Below are 21,709 nucleotides of genomic sequence, written 5' to 3'. Positions count from 1 at the left end.
AGCAATTGTGGTTGGTTCCCTGAGCCTAGTGCCAGGCAGCGCAGGTTCCCACATCTCTTCTGTCTATTGTCTACACAGCCACTTTATTATGCAGCCATGTTTATAGAAGGGGGAGGGCTGATCACAACACACAGGCCTATATGCCATGCACAATGGTGCGTTTCTTAATCCAATAAGAGCTCAGACGGAGGGAAGAGAAGGAAAATGCAGGATGTTTTTAAGTGGTTTTACATCTCTGTATAACAATTGTACACATGCTGCTTTTGTCCAAGTGGTTTTATGTCTGTGTACAGTCAATGTTTTCTTTTCGCTCATCAAAACAAGCTAATGAAAAGAAGCGTGCCTTTGCGACAAATCAGTTTGGTTCAAGAAACTGTCTCAAAACAATATGGAGGCAGAGGCACAAACAGAGGAGTTTGCAGAGTGCACGTTCATGACCTCCTCTATATCACACCTCTCATTTCCTTCTGCAAATCATCTTACACTTGTTATATTTCAACAGCAATATGACTGCCTCCGCTGCTATGGAACTAGTTAGTCATTTCCTTTCTCAATACTTTGGGTTTACAATCCACAAAATGTGTCTACATCCTCTTTTACAACACTTGGTTGATTTGATGCGGTTACCAAGAGGACCTTTTCACTGCAGAAAGCAAATGTATGTGCCTATGTTTATGCACATAAGGGAGGGTCAAGTGGGTGTGTCTCTATGAGGTCCCATCTGTCAGTATTAGTGGAGAGAAACACCCTCACTCACATACAAAATAAAAGGCAAAATTTCTCACCCCTCCCCCTTCCTATAACGGGCTGTTGCTATAGAGACTGGCAGTTGCCTAACGCACCTCCATTTGCCTCTTGTGACCTCCTGTGCCTCCTGTGACCCCTTCCCATACCACGCCCCTTTCACCCTTTCTCTCTAATTAGTGCCCCCGCCCCCTACTCTCAATGCCAAGCTCCTTCCTCTCTCTCAAGTCTTGGTTGTTCATCTCAGCTGTTCCTCTCTGACCTGTTAAAATTATGAACGAGATGCCCAAAGAAATCCCTTTATGCCTTTTAGCCCTAATAGTAGCAAACTCGCTGTCTGGGTTAAGAGCTTTAACAGGATCATACTACAACTGCATCCACGGTCAGTGCCTGAGGCCAACAACTGCCTGAGGACAGGTGTGTTTTGGATTTCATAGATTTGAAGCATGATGCATGGCATCTTCAACATTTTAAGGCTGGCACCCAAATCAAGGATGGTGGCCTCCAACAGTCAGAGCCCCAGGGTTAGTAAAGCATAGGGAACGCAGCAGGTAAATGGAGCAGCGCCCTTCTGCAGTCTCAATGTGAGTTGTTTATACATAAGTCTTATATAATATGACATATTTCAAGGCATTATAATCATGCAATATATTCAATTAACAGAAACAATTTCATCAAGTTAAATTCACCTGGTAAAATAATATGAGGTCTGAACATTTTCTTTTCTAACTGCTGTTTGACAATGGCTGTAGGGAAGGGCGAAAGGAGCCACTTATGCAGGCATACTGGCAGTCTTTAAACCTTTTGGACACATATAGCCCCTCACCACCAAAATTAGCACACGTGCGGCTTTTTTAAAAACGGGGAAACCCACTAAAATATGCCACAGACCGCAGTCAGCAGACCAGAGCTGTGTATGCAGCTCTGAAGGAGATGAATATGGCTTTTACTTTTTTTATATCTGTTACTTATTCAATCTCAGCTTCAAACTTTGTTCTGACTATTTGTAACGATATTTGAGCGCTGCTGGAGGGAGATGGATGGAATCTGTGGCGGTGCATTATTGCATCCCACCAGAAAAGAGGCAAAAATTTGCGCTTCTGCCCAGGTGTCATGTTTCCATCACCGATGACTAGAGCTGATTATTACTCATGACTACTGCAAAGTCATTTGTCCCAGGTAATGAATCCCAATTCTAACCTTTCCCACCAAAAGCCAAATGTTAGTGGGTTTTTTGGGCTATGTATTGTATAAATGTGAACACCTTTGCCTCAAAGCACAGTCTGAACTGTCATTCATATCAGCTGAGCTACATCCCATTAATCTGCCTGATATCTGACATAAAGCAGCTCGCTGTTGGGAGAGGGAGGAGGTGAGGGAGGGGCAAGATGCACCCAAAGGGCTCTCTTGTCAGCAGCTTGTGAGTGATCATACAATATGAATATACAGAGAGGAGAGCATTGTTTGAGTTTGTGCACCCCTCGTTTCCTCTCTGCCCCGTCTCTCTTTCTCTCTCCATCCCTCACTCTCCTCTAGCACTTGACATGCACGCAGGGCGAGCACACGGGGGGTAGAGGAAAAACAATTATGCTTGGCAGTCATAAATCCACAGGATGTAATTCACAAGCTATTCGCTATTAATTCATTGAGTGTTTATAAATGTGGTTAACAGAAGAGAAGCAGCCCGAATGCTAAAGTAAATTAGCCTCTAATTAGATTGCGATTCATGAAATTCCCTTTCGAAAGTGTTGACGCAATTAATAGCATGTGAAATTGCAAATTAATGCAATGCAGAATTATACAACGCACTTGTGTTTATGTGCGCCTCTTGCCACTTTGAAAAACATAATGCTGTTATCACCGTGGTGACACCGTGTAAATATGTTTCTCCTCAGATGTGGTCGAGCATATCGTGGGTGAAATGAAACAGGCGGAGGAAACAGCGTGTGTATGGAGGGAAGTGAGGGACGAGGCAGCGACAGGCATTACATTTGTTCTGTAACCTTTCGGCAGTGAAAAGTGCGCGAGCAGCAAAAATGGAGATTGCAGATTTTCTGATTATCTGGGTGTGGTAAAGCAACAGACACAGTGTGGTATTACTGTGGCTTTCTGTGCCTGTGTCTAGCCACCTGTTTCATGAATTGCATTTGTGTAACTTCCTGCTAACTTCAATAACATTTGTGCGCGTGTGTGTGTGCATACTAAAAGCCACCATGGCTAGTATATTACTTCCTTTGCTGCTTTGCAATTCCACAATGTAAGCATTTGCTTCAGTCACAGAGATTGAAAGGCTCGAAGTCGCTGCAGGGAGGGATGTGCATGTCTTTTAATATGACTGTGGGCATCTAGGAACACAAATCTGCAGGTTGACAGATACTCTCTTTTCAGATACTTGTCACGCAGTCCTCTATGTGTGTCTTGGCATGTGCATGTTTTTGTCAAGTATGTGCAGCAGTCAAACTGAGTGATTGTGATTGCAGCGGTGGCAGAGATTGTGATGAAGCTGCGTGTGTGCTGGGGGTGAATAATCAGCATCCCTCTGAGGTAATGGGGACCAGGAGGAAGGGTGGTTTAGGGAGGGGCCCCGCCTCAGAGGTCCAGCCTGTGTGGGTTGGGGGAGGTGGGTTGGGGCAGTGGGACGCTGCCTCCTGGAACCCTGCGTTCGGTGAAGCTCCATGCCTAATGGGGGGCAGAGAAGTTAATTCCACTGCGCCGAAGCTTTATCTCATTTTCATACATATGAACGCGCCGGGCCGAGATCGATTACCGCAAACAAATTGAAATGCCTGGGACCAAGGAGGCCTGCAGAGAGGAAAGCAGAAAAAGGCATCGTGGATGGGGGAGGTGGCGTGCATGTGTATGTGTCTATGAATTTCTGAGAGTGCATAAGGAAGGCAGAATTCACTGATATGGATGGAAAGACACAAATCACTACCGCATACTGATTTTCTCCCCGCCTGCATATACACACACCTCCATTATTTAGAGTCACGCATGAAAACTCAACTCATTCCAGTTGATGCCACCTTCCTTTTAAGACATATTGCAGATGGGAGGTTATGAGCAAACTCAGAGGTCCTGATGGCTCACTGAACGATTAGTCTTCAAACAGGCCCTCTTTCCCGTACTTTCTTTATCTTTCTGTCTGCATGAGCACCCACTACATACACACAATCAGTTTCTCATTCCACGTCCCTTTCTCTCTATCTCTCATTAAACATACCATAAAACAAATGTCCATGTCATTAGTCCTCTTCTCTATTAGCACCGTCATTGACTCCCGACGGTCATTTTTGGCACTCGTCTAAAGTGCTCACTGCTTCATTACTTTCTTTCCTCCCTTTCCTTCCTGATTTTTTCGCTTTTATCTGGCCCCAGAACGCCCCGTTACACTTCCTCTTTCTTACTCTCCTTTCCTCCTCCCTCCTTCTCAATCTTAGCTTCTCTTGCCCCTGTCCATAGGCCTCTTACACAGGCAGAGTTTTCAATATTTCCTCTCTGACTCTGCATTTCCTGTCAGTAACACCCAAATACACAGCTCTTACACTGTAGTCATAAAGTATTAAGGCTGAGATTTGCTTTCATTGTTTTGGCTCTAATCTGGCACATTGGATTTGAAATGAAATAATGAATATGAGTTACAATGCAGAGGCACATAGATCATCAACAAATACAACAACGGATGAGGTTATAACCTGACCTCCATCCAAATAAAAGCCATTTAGCAATACAGTGCAATACAGCTGCAACACAGGCCTGTCAGAGCACCACCAGGAAAGAAACCAAGTGTTGGCTCACTTTAAACTCATGGTAGTTTCATTTTAAATCTAACGAGCTGCAGTACAGAGCCAAGACAAAGAAAAAACACTGTTGTAATACAACTGAACTTTAAAAGGTATGTGAGGACAAGCAGACAGAAACATACAGTACACAGAAACAGACACAGTAGTGCAAGCAGAGGTCCAAACTCAGAGTGTGTGACATTTATTGTTGCCCACATAATCCTTTGGGGCATGTGGAATGCCACCATCTAACAATCAGGAACCTCTCCTCTCCACAAAAAACCTCACCAGCCATTACTCGGTCAACATTCTAGGTAGACCAATAAAAAGCAGCACTCGAGCCTGCCTCATCACCACCATTTCCATCCCTCTGAGCAGGGCATTTAAACCGCAACTGTTCAAGTAAAGCTGTTTAGCGGCCAAAAGATAGACTGTGGTTATAAAAGACAGCTTCCAGGTGTGAATGTAAACTATGTGAGTGTGAAGCAGGTTGTTCCTGGAAAGGAGCATTTGTGCTCAGTGAAAATAATGGTAAAAAAACAGGCACTGCACACTATAAAGTATGAGTTCTCTGTTGTTCTATAAATACTATTAGAGCAGGGTACTATAGTGTATATGTATGTAGATGGATACAGATATATAATAATGCTTGGAGAGGTCTGAATTTTTTTCTCTGCTGAAAGTATTTCCATCTCAATCGCTCAAGAACAAGTAGCATTAAATGCGTATTCAAATTAGAGGCAGCTAGCTTTGTGTGGAGGCTTTAAAACTTGGATAATAGGCCAAGCTCACAGTCAGGGCAGTGAAACACAGGGAGGGCAATTAAATAGAGAGGTCACAGTCCAAGGCAAGCTGCGCTGACCTTTGTTAAAGCCCAACAGTTACACCCAGATGGCCAAGCTGCTGCTCAAACTGTGGGAGGATAGGCACGGGCGCTAACAGACACATTGAGGAGGATTTACAATTCTGTGCCGCCTTCGCCCAAACCCAATCATGCACTAACAAAACCTATTTCAAGCATTTGGCATTAATTACATCATATCCAACTGTAAATGCAAGAATAACCTCAGAGTGGTGTTACGTAAAAAGACAAAAAGCAGAATACTATGCATCACAATTAGTACTGGCCAAGACGCATGGATATCCCGATGTAAAAGCAGACAACATAATGCAAGACAACAGGATGAGGAAAGGGCCAAAGATGGAGGAGACAGGGGCTCATAAATCTTCTGCTTAGGACCTGGCTCACTCTCTCACACAGTCATTCATTTATTACAATGTATTATTATATATTTCCTCAGAAGGATCATGGGTACAACCTTTTCTGTATTTTGAAGCATCTCAGAGGCAACTCCCAGTACTTTGAACACATTTCAAAAGAACATTTTCACAGCAATGTCCTCTTAGGATCTATTTTAGCATCTTAAGAGGACACCAGGGGCATGTGAGGACACTGTTCTTTCAGTCCCACTCTCTATGCATGTCAGCTGGACTCCATGCCCTTCTTTTATTCCACTCTTCCTCTGTCTCCCTCTCTTACCCATCCCCTACCCCCATCCCTCTGCCCACACCACACTCAGTGTGCTGTCTGGGTGCCCTCACGCTTCACTGCCTGGTGCTGCGGGCGTACTGGGTGTCACTCTGCATCACTCTGCATTAGACTCCACTGTATTTGCTCTGCTGTGTGTGTGTTTGAGATTCAAACGGCACAATTGTGCATGCATGTGCAAAATGTGTGTGTCCATCTGTGTATTAGAATGCTAAATGCTATATGTGTGTAATGCGTGAATAATGTGTGTGTGTGTGTGTGTGTGTGTGTGTGTGTGTGTGTGTGTGTGCGCCTTAACGGGTCAGTGTGTGTTAATCAGAGCTGATTAAAGGGGACCTATTATGCTCATTTTCAGGTTCATGTTTGTACTTTGGGTTTCTACTAGAACGTATTTAATGGTAAAAAAAAAAAATGAAGTTCCCTCATACTGTCTGTGCTATATATACCCACTGTCTGAAATGCTCCATTTTAGTGCCTGTCTCTTTTAGGCCCCCTCCCAAAAAAGTGTGCTCTGAATGGTCAGCTCTCCCCAGGAATTCCCCATCTCGGGGTCTCTGCACCTTCACTGCAGCCTCTAAACACAACCAGACATGTTCCTGAAGAAACCCTGTCTGAAATCAGGAAGAAATGACAACACTTCCAGCCTGGTTTACGTTTCCCTGATGTTAGCATGTAGCCCCACGTACGCCAGCAGTGTACTTGCTACAAAGGAACAACTATTTATATTGACACTTTGGCCTGTTGAAAAATCAACCATCAAAGTTTCTAAACACAATTTAACATGTTCCAGTAGGGATATGATCCAAAAATCAGTGAGAAATCAACATCTGGAACCAAAATTACATGTTTCCCTGAAATTAGCTTGTAGCTACATATAAACTCTGGCAGCAGCGTGCCTGGATCAGATGACCATAGAAAGAAATCAAGCTGACGTCAGATTGTCTTGATAGTAGAAAAACCCCATTTGGAAACAGAACATTCAGAACAGTCTGAAGCCTGAGGTTTTTCCCCACAGGGTTTACTTTTAGATATGTTTACCTCATTATATGAAACTTTGGCCATGTTAAATAATAACATTTATCATTGTAATATTGTATATCTGACAGAAAATAAGGAAAAGCATAATTGGTCCCCTTTAATCAGAATATCAGTGGTTGGAATGTACGTTTAGAAAATGAGGTAGATGAGAGGGTGCAGTTTACTTGATCATGACACTCACCTTTGGGTTTCTGATCAGCAGCCTGCAGAGAAAGAATGAGAAATGGACTTAAGAACAAAACATAGACTTTATTCAACCGGAAATGGGCTTGTGCTACTTAGCAAAGACGTCCAATCTTTTCTAACGATTTAGTAACTTTTTCTGTTGAATGGCAGCAGGTAATAAACAGAAGAAGTCAGTTGTTGGTGGTTCATTGGATTTTTGCTGCCTACAAATCAGCCAAAGCTATTGATTTAATCAAAGGCCATTGATTAAAAAAGACTGAAGGTTTTATAGAACTCTGCATATCCCTCTGCTTGCTAGCAGACTCACAATTTGATGGGTGTGTTTTAGTGAACGTGTGCATCATTTTCACCCTCACCTTTTTCTGAGCAACGTCCGTCTTGGTCTTTTCGTCTTGTTTTTTCTTTTTCTTTTCTTCCATCAAATGGTTCTCTTTCTCCTGTTGCGAGCTTCTCTCAGCTGTCCAAGAAGAAAAGGAAAAGGGCAATGAGTAACACGTGAAGGAGAAAAGCTGGGATTCAGCTCAAAATGCCAAGTGTCCATCAATTTTTTGCAATTACAATTATGTAGACTCATGTGCATCATACACTTTACACTTGTTTGAGACTCAGGCACATTTATATTGTCTGTGCAAAGAAGTATTCCACACAAAAATGCGCACACACACACACACACACACACACACACACACACACACACACACACACACACACACACACAGAGAGTGAATAATACACTCAACCCCTTTCCTTCTGATCTGTGTGTAAGCTGGAGCCAAAGTGCACTCAGTGTCTGGAAAAACTTTTCCATCTACAATCATCACCTCATACGAAAATCATGTCAGGCACTTCTGAGAAACACTTTCCCTCATGGTCAAAAACTGTAAAAGGTGGAATGGAGGGGTTATAAAAAGGAAAAGGAAAAAAGGCACACGTGTGAGTAAGAGAGAGATAAATACAGAGAAGTAGAGAGAGAGAACAGTAGGAGTGAAGACGGCAAGAAGATAAAAAGGCAAGGGATTAAAAGGACTGAGAGGAAGACAACGTAAAGGCCAACAGACTGACAGAATAAGACACAAGGCCGTTTTTTTTTTTTTTTTTTAAACAAAGATCTGTTTCCAGTGGGCGTGAGTCAAACCAGCTAGATAACTTGCCCCAGGGCCAGGGAAACTAAGTGCTTCTTTTCAGCCTGTATTTCCTTTGGCTCGGCTTTAGTGAAAGCTCCTGGAAACTATTAGAGGCATGAGCTGGGCCATAGGGATCAAATGTGTGTGTGTTTAGTCTTCACTAAGTGCAATGGACACTAATCTATTATACAGCACTATGTCATATCAAATCAATGACGCCACTCTGTAAAAATGTGAAAATACAATCGATCATCTTTACGTCAATCTAAAATTATGGTCTATTCCTATTTGCTGGCCATCCTGATAACAGTGCACGTGTACATGCACACACACGCCTGCCTTCTACAATGGGCTATTGTGATTCATCCTCGTGAACTCGAAGAACTTTCTTTCAGACTGTACCGCTGCTCGAGAGACATGTTGGATTTGCTGCAAACACGAGAACAGAGTTTCACAAAAATAATCACCAACGTCATACTGCAAAAAGTAGCTACTTTCAGTCAGTCTGCCTTTTGTATTGAAGCCACAGAGGAATGGACCAGTACGCCAGCAAATATTGGAGAACTCAAAACCCTTAATTTATGTGTTAGAGTCTGTAACAACATGAACAAATTCTTTGGACTGTATGCACTGTGTTCTGGCTCCTAACACGTGTAATACTCCTGACAACAGAACTTGATTCAGAGAATCCTTTTTAACTGTGACTTGATTAGAGCCGCAGCGATTAATCGATTAGTTGTCAACTATTAAATCAATCCCCAACTAATTTGATAATCGATTCATGGGCTTGAGAACTTTTTAAGCAAAAAGAGTCAAAATTCTCTAACTCCAGCTTCCTTAAATATGAATATTTTCTGGTTTATTTACTCCTCTATCACAGTAAACTGAATAACTTTGGGTTGTGGACAAAACATCTGAGGACGTCACCATGGCCTTTCGGAAACGCTGACTTGACATTTTTCATAATTTTCTGACATTTCATAGACCAAACAACTAATCGATTTGAGAAAAAAATCTTTAATCTTTAATTGCAGCCTTTGACTTGATCATCATAATAACTTTGTATTGCGTTTAAAGTAATAGCTACAAGATGACATCTGAATGCGGCCTAACAATTCATCATTAAGTCATTTATCAAGCAAAACATTTGCTAGATCAAGTTACATATTATTGTGATTTTAGACTGTTCATCAGACAAAAGAAGCTATTTTTCACTCTTTCTGACATCTTCAAGAACAAACTTTTATTTGATTAACTGAAAAAAAAAACCTGACAGATTAATTGATAATGAAAATCATTAGTTGAAGACAGTCCATGACAAGTACACAAACACAAAATACCAAACTTGCCAACAACACGGGGCCTGGAAATGAATCAAAATCTGATTGTATGAATGAATCATAACACTCATAACAGGAGATTAATGAAAGGCCTGCCTCCCACTGTGCTGCCCACTGGCAGGGGGAGGAAGCTGTCAATCAAAAAGACAGGAGAGGCCTCACAGAGGCTGTCTGATGGAGGGGTAATGTCTCTATGGCAGTAAGGGAGAAAGTAGACAGGGTTAGACAGACATACAGATGGGCAGAGAGAGGGAGAGATGGAGGAAGAGAGACATTGAACACTTGTCAACAGTGAGTTTAGAGCCAAACCCTGGGGAAGACTGCCAGACAAGTGGCCATGGCAGCAGGGTAAAATGAAAGAAAAGAGATATCCTTACATTACTTTTTTTCCGCCTCCATCTGGATTCTCTCTCCTTCATTCCCTGTTTCACTGCTCTCTAGTGCTCTCTCTCCCTCTTACATTCACACAGTCCTATTTTTTCAAACTGAGGAGTCTGTGAGTGTGTGTGTGTGTGTGTGTGTGTGTGTCATTGTGCTATATCAGCAGCTAGGGGGAAGGTAGCCCTCAGGTAATAAATAGGAGCTCAAATTATGTATAGTTGTTTAGGAGCATTCAAATAATTATATGCAGTATGTGTGTAGTATGTGCAGTATATGTGCAGAAGTCTATCTCGGTCTCCTCTGAGCAGAGACAGCATGCCAGCAAAGAAAGGGGTGGGGGATGTAAGTGGGAAGAAACTGGCTTCTGCCATTACACTGTGTGCTAGATTTTTCTTTTACCAGCTAGTGACAGGGCCTCTCCACTACAGCTGACCATGTCATCCTGGTAGTCTCACCTTTCACCCCCCAGATAATAGTGGACCTACCCTATCTGGTTACAACTGCTGCTGTCACCACAATGATATATTTATTATGAATTTAAATTCATATATATCAGTAAACTACGAAAGGCTTATTGTTTTTTGGTTAGAACTGTTATGCTGGAGGCAGTCTGGTTAGAAAAAAAAAACATGTGACGTGAAACGTGAGAGCGGCCGGTTGTCTTTTGAGCTGACGTAGTTGATGCCAAAGTTAGCTTCCCTCTTGACCTCGTTTGCCTACCTGCCTCTCCCCATCTCTCTCCCTCTCGCTCAGTACTGCTGACACCAGCACCTCCTCAGCAATGACCCTGAGGTGTCTCTGTGCTGCCTTCCAGCATCAGGTTTACCCTCGCTGGCAGTATGACATTGCAATTAGGCAAAATATGTCCTGTTTTGAGGTTACTGACCTACACGGCCACATTAGTGTCATTCAGTAGTCTCTGACATTAGAAGGGCTCAGATCACCATAGTCAACATGACATAGGCAGTAACTACAATGGTAATTATTTCACTCTTGCTCTTAAAAACAAAACTTGATTTAAAAAATAATCAAATAAACTGTTAAAAGAAATGTGCATTTTGGAGAATTTGCTCATTTGGCACCTTATGAAAAGTTAGATCAGAGGAAAAATATTAATACAAACATGGCTTTGTGGTTCGTTTAGCCTAACAGAACAAATACTAAAACCAAAGTCCTCAATGAAGAGAAAATATAATGCTTCCTACAAATTGTTTTATTTACATGTTGTATCATGTCAGCTAGCAAGCTGTTCACCAATATGTCCAAGAGGCAGCTGTGTGTTGTCCAAAGTTGCAAATGTATGCAAAGCCGGCAGATGCATTAAGTCTGTTGGTCAAAAAACTTGCTGCACAAACAGTGCACAAACAGCTCCAACGTCTTTTTCTGTTTCTACATGTATTGGATACAACATAACATTTACGTAGCTTGGAGTTGTTGGAATGGACCTCTGCTGGGGTTAAGCTACCTGTTCAAGCTAAGCTAGGCAAAGCATAAAGCTACCTTTGTATTGGATGCATAGATTGTAAAAAAGATATTTATATTCTCATCCAACTCTCAGTAATACAATATAAATGCAAATCTCTATTGGAGCTGATGCTAGGAAAGGCACATGGGCATGCTAGGATCTGTTTTAGACAAAATTACCACCATCCCCTCACATTTAAGTAGCAATTCTACAGCAAATACAACATATGAGGACCCCATCTTTACCCCCTCCTCTATCTGAAACCTTGACCTGACCGGTGATCCTACACTGACTTCATGGCTTTCCTTAAGAATACAGAACTAAGTAGGAAAATATCCTGAGTCTAAGCAAACTAGGGCCGCAGGGAAATTGTGAAGAAATTGCACAATGAGGCAGTATCCTCTCTTCCTGTGCCCCACAAAACAGTTCCATATCCTGGGACTATAGGGCTAAGCCATGGAGAAGGAGGCATGACAACAGGAACACACTGTACAGGAATGAACAGGCTAGAAACTCACAACACACACACACAAACCCAATCCCATAAAAACACACAGGCTCACACAGGGAAGCTTGATGTACACAGGCAGGAGGCAGTCTGTCTGATGCCTGTCGTTTTCCGGCAGGGATGCAGAGGAGAGAGAGGTGGGAGGAGGAGAAGGAGAGCCGAAGATTGGGGGGGGTGGGGGTGGATGAGAGGAAGGGGAAAAACAGGCAGAGGATGAAAGCAGACGCAGAGCAACACCAATTAAGAACGACAGCCGCCGGAGAACCAGACAGGGCACAGAGAGAAAGAAGAGAGACGAGGCTGGGAGAGGGAAAAGACAGAAAGAATCCTCACTGGAGAAATGGAGGAGTTGGAAAAAAAAAATCTGAACGGAGCACTATTGAGGCTGGCAGACAAGGAGAGACTGGGGGGACGAGGAGGAGGAGGGGAGAAAGAGGAACCAAAATATCCATGCCCCTTGATCGCTAGTATCTAGAGATGCAGGGAGGAAAGCGAAGAATGAGGGGGAAAACCATGCAAGGGTGATAGAAAAAGAGAATAAAAGGGGAGTAAAAAGAGCCGCGCTCATGTGAAGACCGGGCGAGACAAAGGAAGAGAGACACCGAGGTAGAACTTGAAAAGGGGACGAGCTGCGAGGAAAACATGCAGCTTCACGTGTTCTGAAACGCTGTCAGATCGACCGCAGACACAACACCAATCACAAAGGAGGGGAAGAGAAGGGAGGAGGAAGAAGTGGAGACTTTCCTCTCTCAGCAAAAAAGTAATATGGTCAGGTCGTGGCCACAGAATGTGGTAAATCCACTCTCCACCAACATTACCATTTGGCCAGCCACCCATTCCTGTGGCATTAGAGAAGCCACAGGGCTCTCCTGAGTCTTATTACATGGAACATTATCATGGACAGCCCTTACCTGGGGAATAATTCCTTAAAACCTGCTACTGCTGTTACAGACCTCGACTTCTCTTCACAAATGCGCGTGGGTGTGCATTTCTGTTTACTTGACCTGAATGGCTTGAGGAAAACAAGCCTGTAAATTCCACAGTTGATAAGCAGCAATAACAAGGTGTGTGTGTTTCCATCCCTCAGTCACACTAACAGTTTCACTGGCTGCTTGGTTTGTAAGCATTCACTGCATACCAGCTTTGCTTTCAGCAGGTGGAGAGAGTGGCTTGTGAGGATACACAGCACACTTTATTGCTACTAGACTGGACTTGCTCAATGAACTGTGGCGGAAATATTCTTGTTTGTTGGAATCTGTAGACGAGGGACTGATTGAGGGCGAGCAGGTGGGTGGAGAGTGGCGATGAAGGGCGACGCGAGATGGAGAAAGAAAGTCAAAGAAACGGATAGTGAGAGAGGCAGACCTGCGTTATAAATAACAGCTTTGAGGTTTGCCTCCAGAAAATTAGCTCTCAGTGTCTTGGCTGCTTCCTCTGCCAAGTCGATATGAAACTTTAACACGATGGCAGCTCATTAAATAGGAAAACAGCACAATGCACAAGACCAAGCAGGCCTGCTCCCTGCCAGCACCACCGCTAAAGCTTATTGAATTCAAGAAGAAACTGTCAAGTCGAGTGTGTTGGTGTGTGCGTTTGTCTTTACTTATGACTGCTTTGTGTTTATGAGAATAAGTGGTTGTGCATGGTTTGCATACGCCTGCATATTTTGTGCATTTGTTTTAATCTGTGTGCCCGCCTGGCAGTTTAAGAGCCTGTGAGGTGACTCCCTGTCTAAAAGGTCTGGATAGTTATGAGGTGCTATTAGCATTAATACAAATGCCTGACCTCTCATGATTAACCTTAAGCAGGAGTTCCTCAAACTTTTTTTTAACCACGGACCAAAACTGAGCACCTCTAGAATTACACTGGCATTCATTAATTAAGCGTTTTACCATGGCCACAAAAACACTGGCTGGCTGTTTGCAATTCAACACAACTGCAAAAATAAAAAAAATGCACACTAGCGGTAGACCAATGCAGATCCTCATCTGCGATTTAGATCAATCAAACAGCAAATCTCATATTTTCTATATATTCTTAAATTTACCTATCTAGATTCCGTATTCTTAAAACACATTGATGGCGTTGTGTTGACGTCAAGATGTTACTAAGACATTGCAGTGAGGAGAGCTCAAGAACCAGGCAAAACAGGGTTCACAACTGAGTGTGACTGCTGTCTAGAACTGTCATGATAACTTCTTTTGATGGATGATATATTGCCCCAGAAATTATGTGGGTAAACAATAAAATTGTCATTTTAATAAAATTTTATGCCACTAATATTATAATATAATAATATTATAATGCAAGCACACCCTTACAAAGAGGAATTCATTTTTAATTCGACCAGGAATGACAGTAAAATTTATCTCAGCATAGCTTTTTTTCTGTTCATTCAGCTTAGTCTTATAATGGTATGGCTAACCCTGCTGTTTATTCTGGCACCATACTGGCAAAAAATGTTGATGACATACGTATGTAAACAAACACAAATTTAAACACAGGGACAATATCGTCCAATATACGGACATGAACTTGGTCATTTTTGCTGGCCTTGATAAGTCGAGAATGTAATTGTTGTGACAGGCCTTAAGCTGTCATTTGTGCATCTCTTATTTAATGTTTGGGATATAAATAAGGACTGAGAATGATCTTTTCAAATACTACACAGCCTGTCTTCACCATCAAAATCAAAAGAAAAAAGGACACATACCTACACATGATGCATGCTAAAACAAATGAGCTATCCAGTTGGGCTGTGGCCCCGTCAAGGTTACTTTGACCCCCTCTGTACATTCACACATACAAAATGCCAGTAGAATTCCCTGGCAGTAAGCAGTGTAAGCTATAACACAGACAGAAAATACATGCTGTGCTTAGTTGTGGGAACAAAGCCTGCTCTGATGCAGGGAGGACATAGATGAGGACAAGAAAAAGCAGGGAAAGAGATGGAAGTGACAGCCCCCACTGTAAAGCTGTCATGATGACGGTGGAGATGTAGAAATACCAGGGAAAGCAGAGCAGTGGCATGGACGTGTTTCTATCTTGAGTAAATATTAACTAGCTTAGTTTTATTGAACTATTAAGAATGGGCATCCTGAGATCTGCACTTTCAATATCTTTAGTTATATCCGGCAGATATGCATTATAGCTCCTGACAAAACACTGAAAATACAACAAATTACTGCAGGAATCTCAGTATCAAACATTAGTAAAGAAAGTACAATATGATGTGTTGGGCTAACAGTTTATTAGCCCAAATTCTAAAGTATCCTCAGATCCCCAGTGCCTTAATTAATAAGAATTAGGCTATGCCAAACTGTTGTTAAAATTTAATCTGCCCAGAAGAAATTCTATTTTGTGATTTAACAGGGTCTCAACTTCCGACAGTTCTGTTTAATCAGACTAAGTCCTTAAAATGTGCTCCAACAATCAAAATACACAAAGTAAAAGTAAACACTTGAACTTCATTGATTGTACTCATGTTGATTAAGGCGATAAAACAGTCCAAACAGCAAACGAATGACCTGAGCTTACTAGATTAAGCCACGGTCTTAAGAGTAGAGCATGCTAGTGCTATTTACATAGCCGTAACTGAGAGCTTTGGAAGCTCTGTAGGAACTAAGTCCTTTTACATAATGAGTGAGGCTGTCTAATGTCTGGTTGGAGCAGGAAAAAGGGGAACACTGTAGGCTGGATGTCCTGCATATTCTCTGTCAGCTACCATGTGATGGCCCTCTCCTTCTCTCCACGTCTCTCCAATTAGCCGACATGGAACAGAGGGAGGGATGGAGGCCCCCACCGAACCTCCACACACTGAACATTCCCCTGGACCCCTGCCAAGACTCACAGGCAGCAGCTCGCCGGTCTCAGCTTTGCTTCTCCCATCCCCCTGCTTCTATTCCAGCCTGGCTTACCCCTGGTGGGCCCCCTAAACCCCTGCCCCCTCCATTGGCGCACAAGTTGGACAAGAAGGCGGGGGTTACACAGACGCCCAAACCATCCCAACACCCATAGGACTCTTTGGTTACAACTACCCTATACGTTTTTAATGCAAAAGCCACATGTATGACATAGTGTAAAGGAGATCAACCCATGTTCGTCTTTGTACGTGGGACAACTGGTCACAAAAACATACCTGGTGGCAGGACTGAAACTATTCTTTAAACCTTCCTCTGAAAAACAATGCATTCTTTTACCATATAAGAAGTGAATGCAGCTCACACTTTAACACACTTGTTATCAGGAAGAGGCGAATTTAGGGCTGGGAGCACTCGAAGATAAGATCATGACTATCATAACATGAGATCACTGTCTCATACCAAAGCAGATTAGTGTCAGACCTAAAGTGAACTCTGGCTGAGAACATGCAAACCCGTGTTGCATAAATGGACAGACAGACCTACTAAAACAAAACATAAAACACCACTCACAGAAAATGTCAGTCTGGGCACTTGGAAGTGTTAAGGACCCACTGATACCATTTATTTTCAGGGTTATGTCCATCCAAAGGAGGATACAACAACTATTCCTGGCTTCCTATCGTTACTACTGCCAACACCACAGTCAACATACACTCCCCCCTTGCTGGCTCCCACAACATATACACAAACACTCCTCATTTAGTACAATGGCCGCACCAAGCACAACTGCCTGGCAAGTCTTTATACTGCCCCCCTCGACTTCAAAATAGAGCAGAGGAAGAGGGTAATGGCTTTTGGCAGCCTCCCATTGAATCCAGCTGATTCTACTGTCAACGCCTCCCTACTGCAGCAGCACCCTGCGGCAGTGTTAAGCGCGTTATCTATCAGGACTGTGCCAGTTGTTTGAAAAGCCTCATAATCACTGGCTCAGTAACTACCACGGACAAACCTGGGCTAAGGTCAATGACGGGGAAAAGGGATAGACAACACAAGCTACTTTTCCAAAGCACAACTAAGTGGGATTTACTAGAGCAAACACAAAATGTCTGACTGGGGGACAGAAAGAACTTTTTGTGCAGCCTCCCGGGCAAAAAGACGAACTTATGTACAGAAATTAAAAATCAAACAACAAGCTGGCCCATTCCAGATACATTTGGCCCTTTAGGGGAATCAAGCTACTGACTGCAACCTGAAAACTGGACCAGTGTTCATGTTTTGTCAGTAAAAGGTCAGACAAGGGGAAGCAAGCTTTGAGTTTAAACAAATGTCCCTGGTCTCCTCGGTGATAAGGAGCTGCAGATGGACTTACTGCCAGGGTTTGTCCTCATGGCTTTGTTATAATACACTCTAATCAAAACAATGTCTAGATGCCAACAGCCTACAGCCTGGTTGGATCCGGAGCCAACATGGGTTATGGGTTTCCTCTAAGTGCGCTGCCAAAACAGCAAAAGTAGTAATATAATTCAGTGAGTCTGGGCCCCAGTGAGAGACTGGATTTCTCATTTTGGGTCTTGTTGCACTGGGAAAGAACCAATTATACACCTCAAGATTGGGATAATTTAGAGTTCTACAATTTCTGTGTCTGGATTTGCAGATGTTGGCATGCATTGATAGACTATCCATGCTCTCCATAGACCATCGGTGCAATCCATGTTCTCCCAGCAGATAACTGATGCGTTCCCTTTGAATCAAAAGGAACAAAGCCAAACCTTTAATACTATTCCATAGACATAACATCTGTACGAAGATTCAAAAACAGAAGCTCTGTTGACATCTTCATCACAACACAACACGTCTTGCCTTGAAGTTAACTGCGGTGCTGGTGACCTAATGCCTACACACACTCCCTACTGGCCCTAGTGCCCTCCAGATGAGCCACCCGCTGTGGCTATCGTGGTAGCTATGGTGCTTAAGCGGTTATGTCTGGGCAGGGTAAGCCTAACTGTATGGTATTTAAGAAAACTAGCAGTCTCCCTCCTCTTCTTCTTACCAGGCTTTAGGTCTGTCTTTTCTCCCTATTCATTCTTTTTACATACACACAGGAGGGGCCCCTGCAACATCTTTTCACAGCCACCCCCTTACTGCGTGCACTTCGGCCTTTTGGAAAGACGGGCGTGCGCATGGAAGGGAGGAGGACCCTTGACCCTGGGTAAGAACAGGGCTCTGTGTGTGTGTGTCTGTGAGTCAGCTGGGTGTCTGGGGCATGCAGGAGGCAGCTCACAACCTGAACAACTGCAGGGCATAAACCAACTGCCGGGGGCTTTGAGCTTGACTTAAACGGTTACACACTCCCATGGCAAAAACGACAGGCATTCCATGAGTGTATTCACTGGCTGATGCAGACACAAGCATACAACACCTGCGACAACACAAAAATGAACTTTTCCTATCAGGTAGATGATATAGGGTTCCAATAAAACACAAGTGAGGATGCCTTGATTGGTTTAAAAACCTCCTTCATCCCTCTACCAGCGAATCTCCTAAACTCAGGACATAAGGAGGGTGTAAAATGAGGGGCTGTGATGCACGTATTTGAATGCACTTTATGTCTGCACTCTGAACTTTATGTCTGTTATTGCACTATAACTGTATATATTTTTATGTGGCAGCCTTTATGTCCAGGACAAATTTCCCTAGGGACAAATAAAGTAATCTTGAATCTTGAACACACTTACATTTCAAAACATGGCAAAGATATGCACATAAACAGGCTCCAAGGCATACACGCAAATGTGTATGTGCCTCACACACAAACAAACGCCCTTACAGTCTCCCCATCCGACTGCAAATGTACACATGTATGTGTGCCACTGCTGCTTGCGCACATTTTTCATTTCATCACCTCACTGGTGTGTGACGATAGAGATAAGACAGTTGTGACAGAGATGTCAGAGGGGGGGAATGAAAAGGGGGTTTGAAATTGAACGGGAAATTATGTACTTCAATTAAGACACGCGGAGGAGATATTAAAAGCTATACTCCAGTGCCTGGGGACAGGATGCAGGAAGGGGGGATGCAATGGAAGGCGACAGTTCAATCAGTATCTCCGGCTTTCTCACCATGCCGGGAGGGGTGGAGGGAAGAGAGACAGGACAGCTATGTTTAATAATGTCATTGGAATTAGTGTATTGGAATGTACAATGGTGTGGAAGATACAGGATGTGATACAGAATGAACCAAAGGCTAAAGAGGAGTGAAAACAGAACAATTGGCATACAATGTCAGGATGTGTCACGCTGAGAAAACACTGCAGCTTCATGTGCAGCCACAAAACAAGACAATCCTGCTGTCATAATACAGCTCTTTCTGTCAACAATCAACCTATAGATAGTCCTGTGTGACCAAAAAAAGCCTGCTACCACACCTTGACCTTCTAATAACTACAGAAACATTGATAAAGGCATGGCGATTCTCTCAGTCAGTTCAAGAAACCATCACATTACACGCTCACATGTACTGAGTGTGTTCCAGTCCACTCAACCAATCATGAAAGACCTATGATATAACACAAAAGTTCCCAACATTTCAACACACATACTAAATTCAATCAGTAACCTCTTAATGAATATCCAAAAGCAGCACATGGGAGAGTACCTCTGATCTGTCAGTCGTTTTTGGAGGGTTTTCTAATCGATCCGACATCACATTAAGCGCTATTACTAATTTTTGAAGGGGACTCCCTTCAAAAATCCCTTGGGTGTTTGGGTGCTCTAGGGAAGACTGTTTAAAATTCATACAACTCAGTCTTGTTTCTGGGGATATGCAACATTAATACTGTAAATAAAATGCTAAACTACACCATAAATAAACAGAGATAGTTGTTGATGGCTGTATTTATTATGTAGCACTTAACATTGCTTGCCATAGCCCAGTGTTAACGTCGCAGTTGTAAATAGGATGAACGGAGTTATGAAATAATGCTCTGAAAGTAACACTGCGATATTATTTATTAGAGCTTCTGTCCACTTTTGTCCAGCCGCTGAGATTTTGATTTTAAAACACAGTGATCAGCAATAACATTCATCAATATTTCATGAGAGAAAAACACCATTCATTATAAACTTACCTTGCGTTAACCACAGCTTTGGCAGCTTTCAGTGAAGAGTCGGTGCATGGCAGAAAAACACATGAAGAAAAGCATTCTCCGATGTCTTTTCTAAAGTTACCCGTAAAAAGAGATGGAGCAGAGATTCAGTCGCAATTAAAGTCAGACTTGGCAGATAAGCCGACTGCTGCTGAAGCAGCTTGGTGACAAGATACCGAGGTAAACAACGGCTACTCAGCCAAAGATATACACACAGCAAGTACGGTAATTTATGCTTTGAGCAAAAAAATTTTTTAAACAAAATATGCCGTGAAATTACACTAGCCGAAAAACAGTTTGTTAGAAAAACGTCACGATATAATGGGGGGCGGGGAGGGGGACGAAGCACCACTAACAACAAAAACAAAAAAAACCCAACACGGATAAAATGACTTTGAAAAGCAGCTAAATAATGCAAGCTAACGCTAGCTGGTTGGCGTAGTACGTCGTCGACCGTTGCGAATTAGGCAGTTTTCGTTAAAAAAAATCGCCGTTGAGTTCTCGCCGTATAAGAGCAAGCCGACGGCCGTCAGCCAGCCAGCCAGCCAACTTGTTTTAAAGTGCAAAAGAAATGTTTTTTTTGTTTGTTTTTTAGTTTAGGTCGCCAGCTGGACGACTAGCGACAGGCTGGCTACCGCGAATGCAAAGTGAGAAACGACTCCGGGGAAATACATTCTGTGTGGATCCAGACAGCGGAGCGGACAGTCATGGTAGGCGTTCAGTGAGCTCTCGTTGACAGTGGTCTCGCAGCCATTTTGTTCAAACTAACAACACTGCAGTCTCGCTCTCCTCCTCCCAGAGAGCAGACAGACCAGGAAGTGGCTCCAGATACGTCACTCCCGACCAACCAAAGCTGCAGACGCCAGCTCCGCCCGCCGCCCTCCGGCCCGCCCTCCTCCCTGTTCACCAAAACCTCCAAGCGGCCACAGAGGATGGACAGGCAGGCAGCTCATATTTCCAAGGTAATTGCTCAAGCATGCAGTCAGTGCCGTGCGCTTAAAAAAGCAACAAATGCAACGCTGTTATAGATTTTGGGAGGATGATATTATAAAGATAGAAAGTACCTATACAAATTCAAACTGGCTCCTAGTGACACTGTTACATAATACTTTATAGTACAGAAATACGACACCATACTGACTCATGACTAAAATAGTGCATAAGAGAAACAGAAATGGATGAGTCGTAAAAGTCTACAAGCAGTTTGGAACTTGCATCATGAACTTTATTTAACAGGCTCAAATGCCTCTTAAAGGGCCCACCCCGGGTCTCTCTACCCAGGATGACCTTTTGTCAAGAATCTCTTGATCACATGATGTCCAGAAACATGGGGCGATAATTCCAGGCTATTCACAACATGATGGATGAGGTCGCCCTTGTGCCCCCTGAACCGCGTCTGCAGCCGCCTCAGAGAAAAGAAAATGCGGCCCCTGTCCATTCTCTGCGCTCCTTTCTCATGGAAATGACCGTTCCGTGCCCAGACAAACACACAGACGGACTCACACACACACACACACACACACACTGTGAGGTGGGAACAGGTCAAGGCTGCAGTCCACAAAGGGGAAGACTGACCAGTGAGAAC

General features: G+C 43.2%; 1 protein-coding gene across 2 annotated transcripts in view; it reads right to left on the bottom strand.

The window, feature by feature from the left end:
• Positions 1-20,957, bottom strand: part of LOC126389624 (trinucleotide repeat-containing gene 6C protein-like) — a 63,735-nt gene extending 42,778 nt beyond the window's left edge. Inside the window, exons 1-3 of one of the 2 annotated variants that reach the window (XM_050043314.1) lie at positions 20,107-20,957; positions 7,656-7,756; positions 7,295-7,316 (exon numbers count right to left, since the gene is read on the bottom strand). In XM_050043314.1, coding sequence (XP_049899271.1) covers positions 7,295-7,316; positions 7,656-7,718 — 85 coding nt within the window. In that variant the 5' untranslated portion in view covers positions 7,719-7,756; positions 20,107-20,957. The remainder of the gene's footprint in view (positions 1-7,294; positions 7,317-7,655; positions 7,757-20,106) is intronic. The other variant, XM_050043315.1, reaches the window with a different exon arrangement.
• Between the last annotated feature and the right edge of the window lie 752 nt (positions 20,958-21,709).

This window comes from Epinephelus moara, chromosome 5, assembly GCF_006386435.1.
Source record: "Epinephelus moara isolate mb chromosome 5, YSFRI_EMoa_1.0, whole genome shotgun sequence".
NCBI classification, from domain to species: Eukaryota; Metazoa; Chordata; class Actinopteri; order Perciformes; family Serranidae; genus Epinephelus; species Epinephelus moara.
This window is presented reverse-complemented; position numbering and strand designations above follow the sequence as displayed.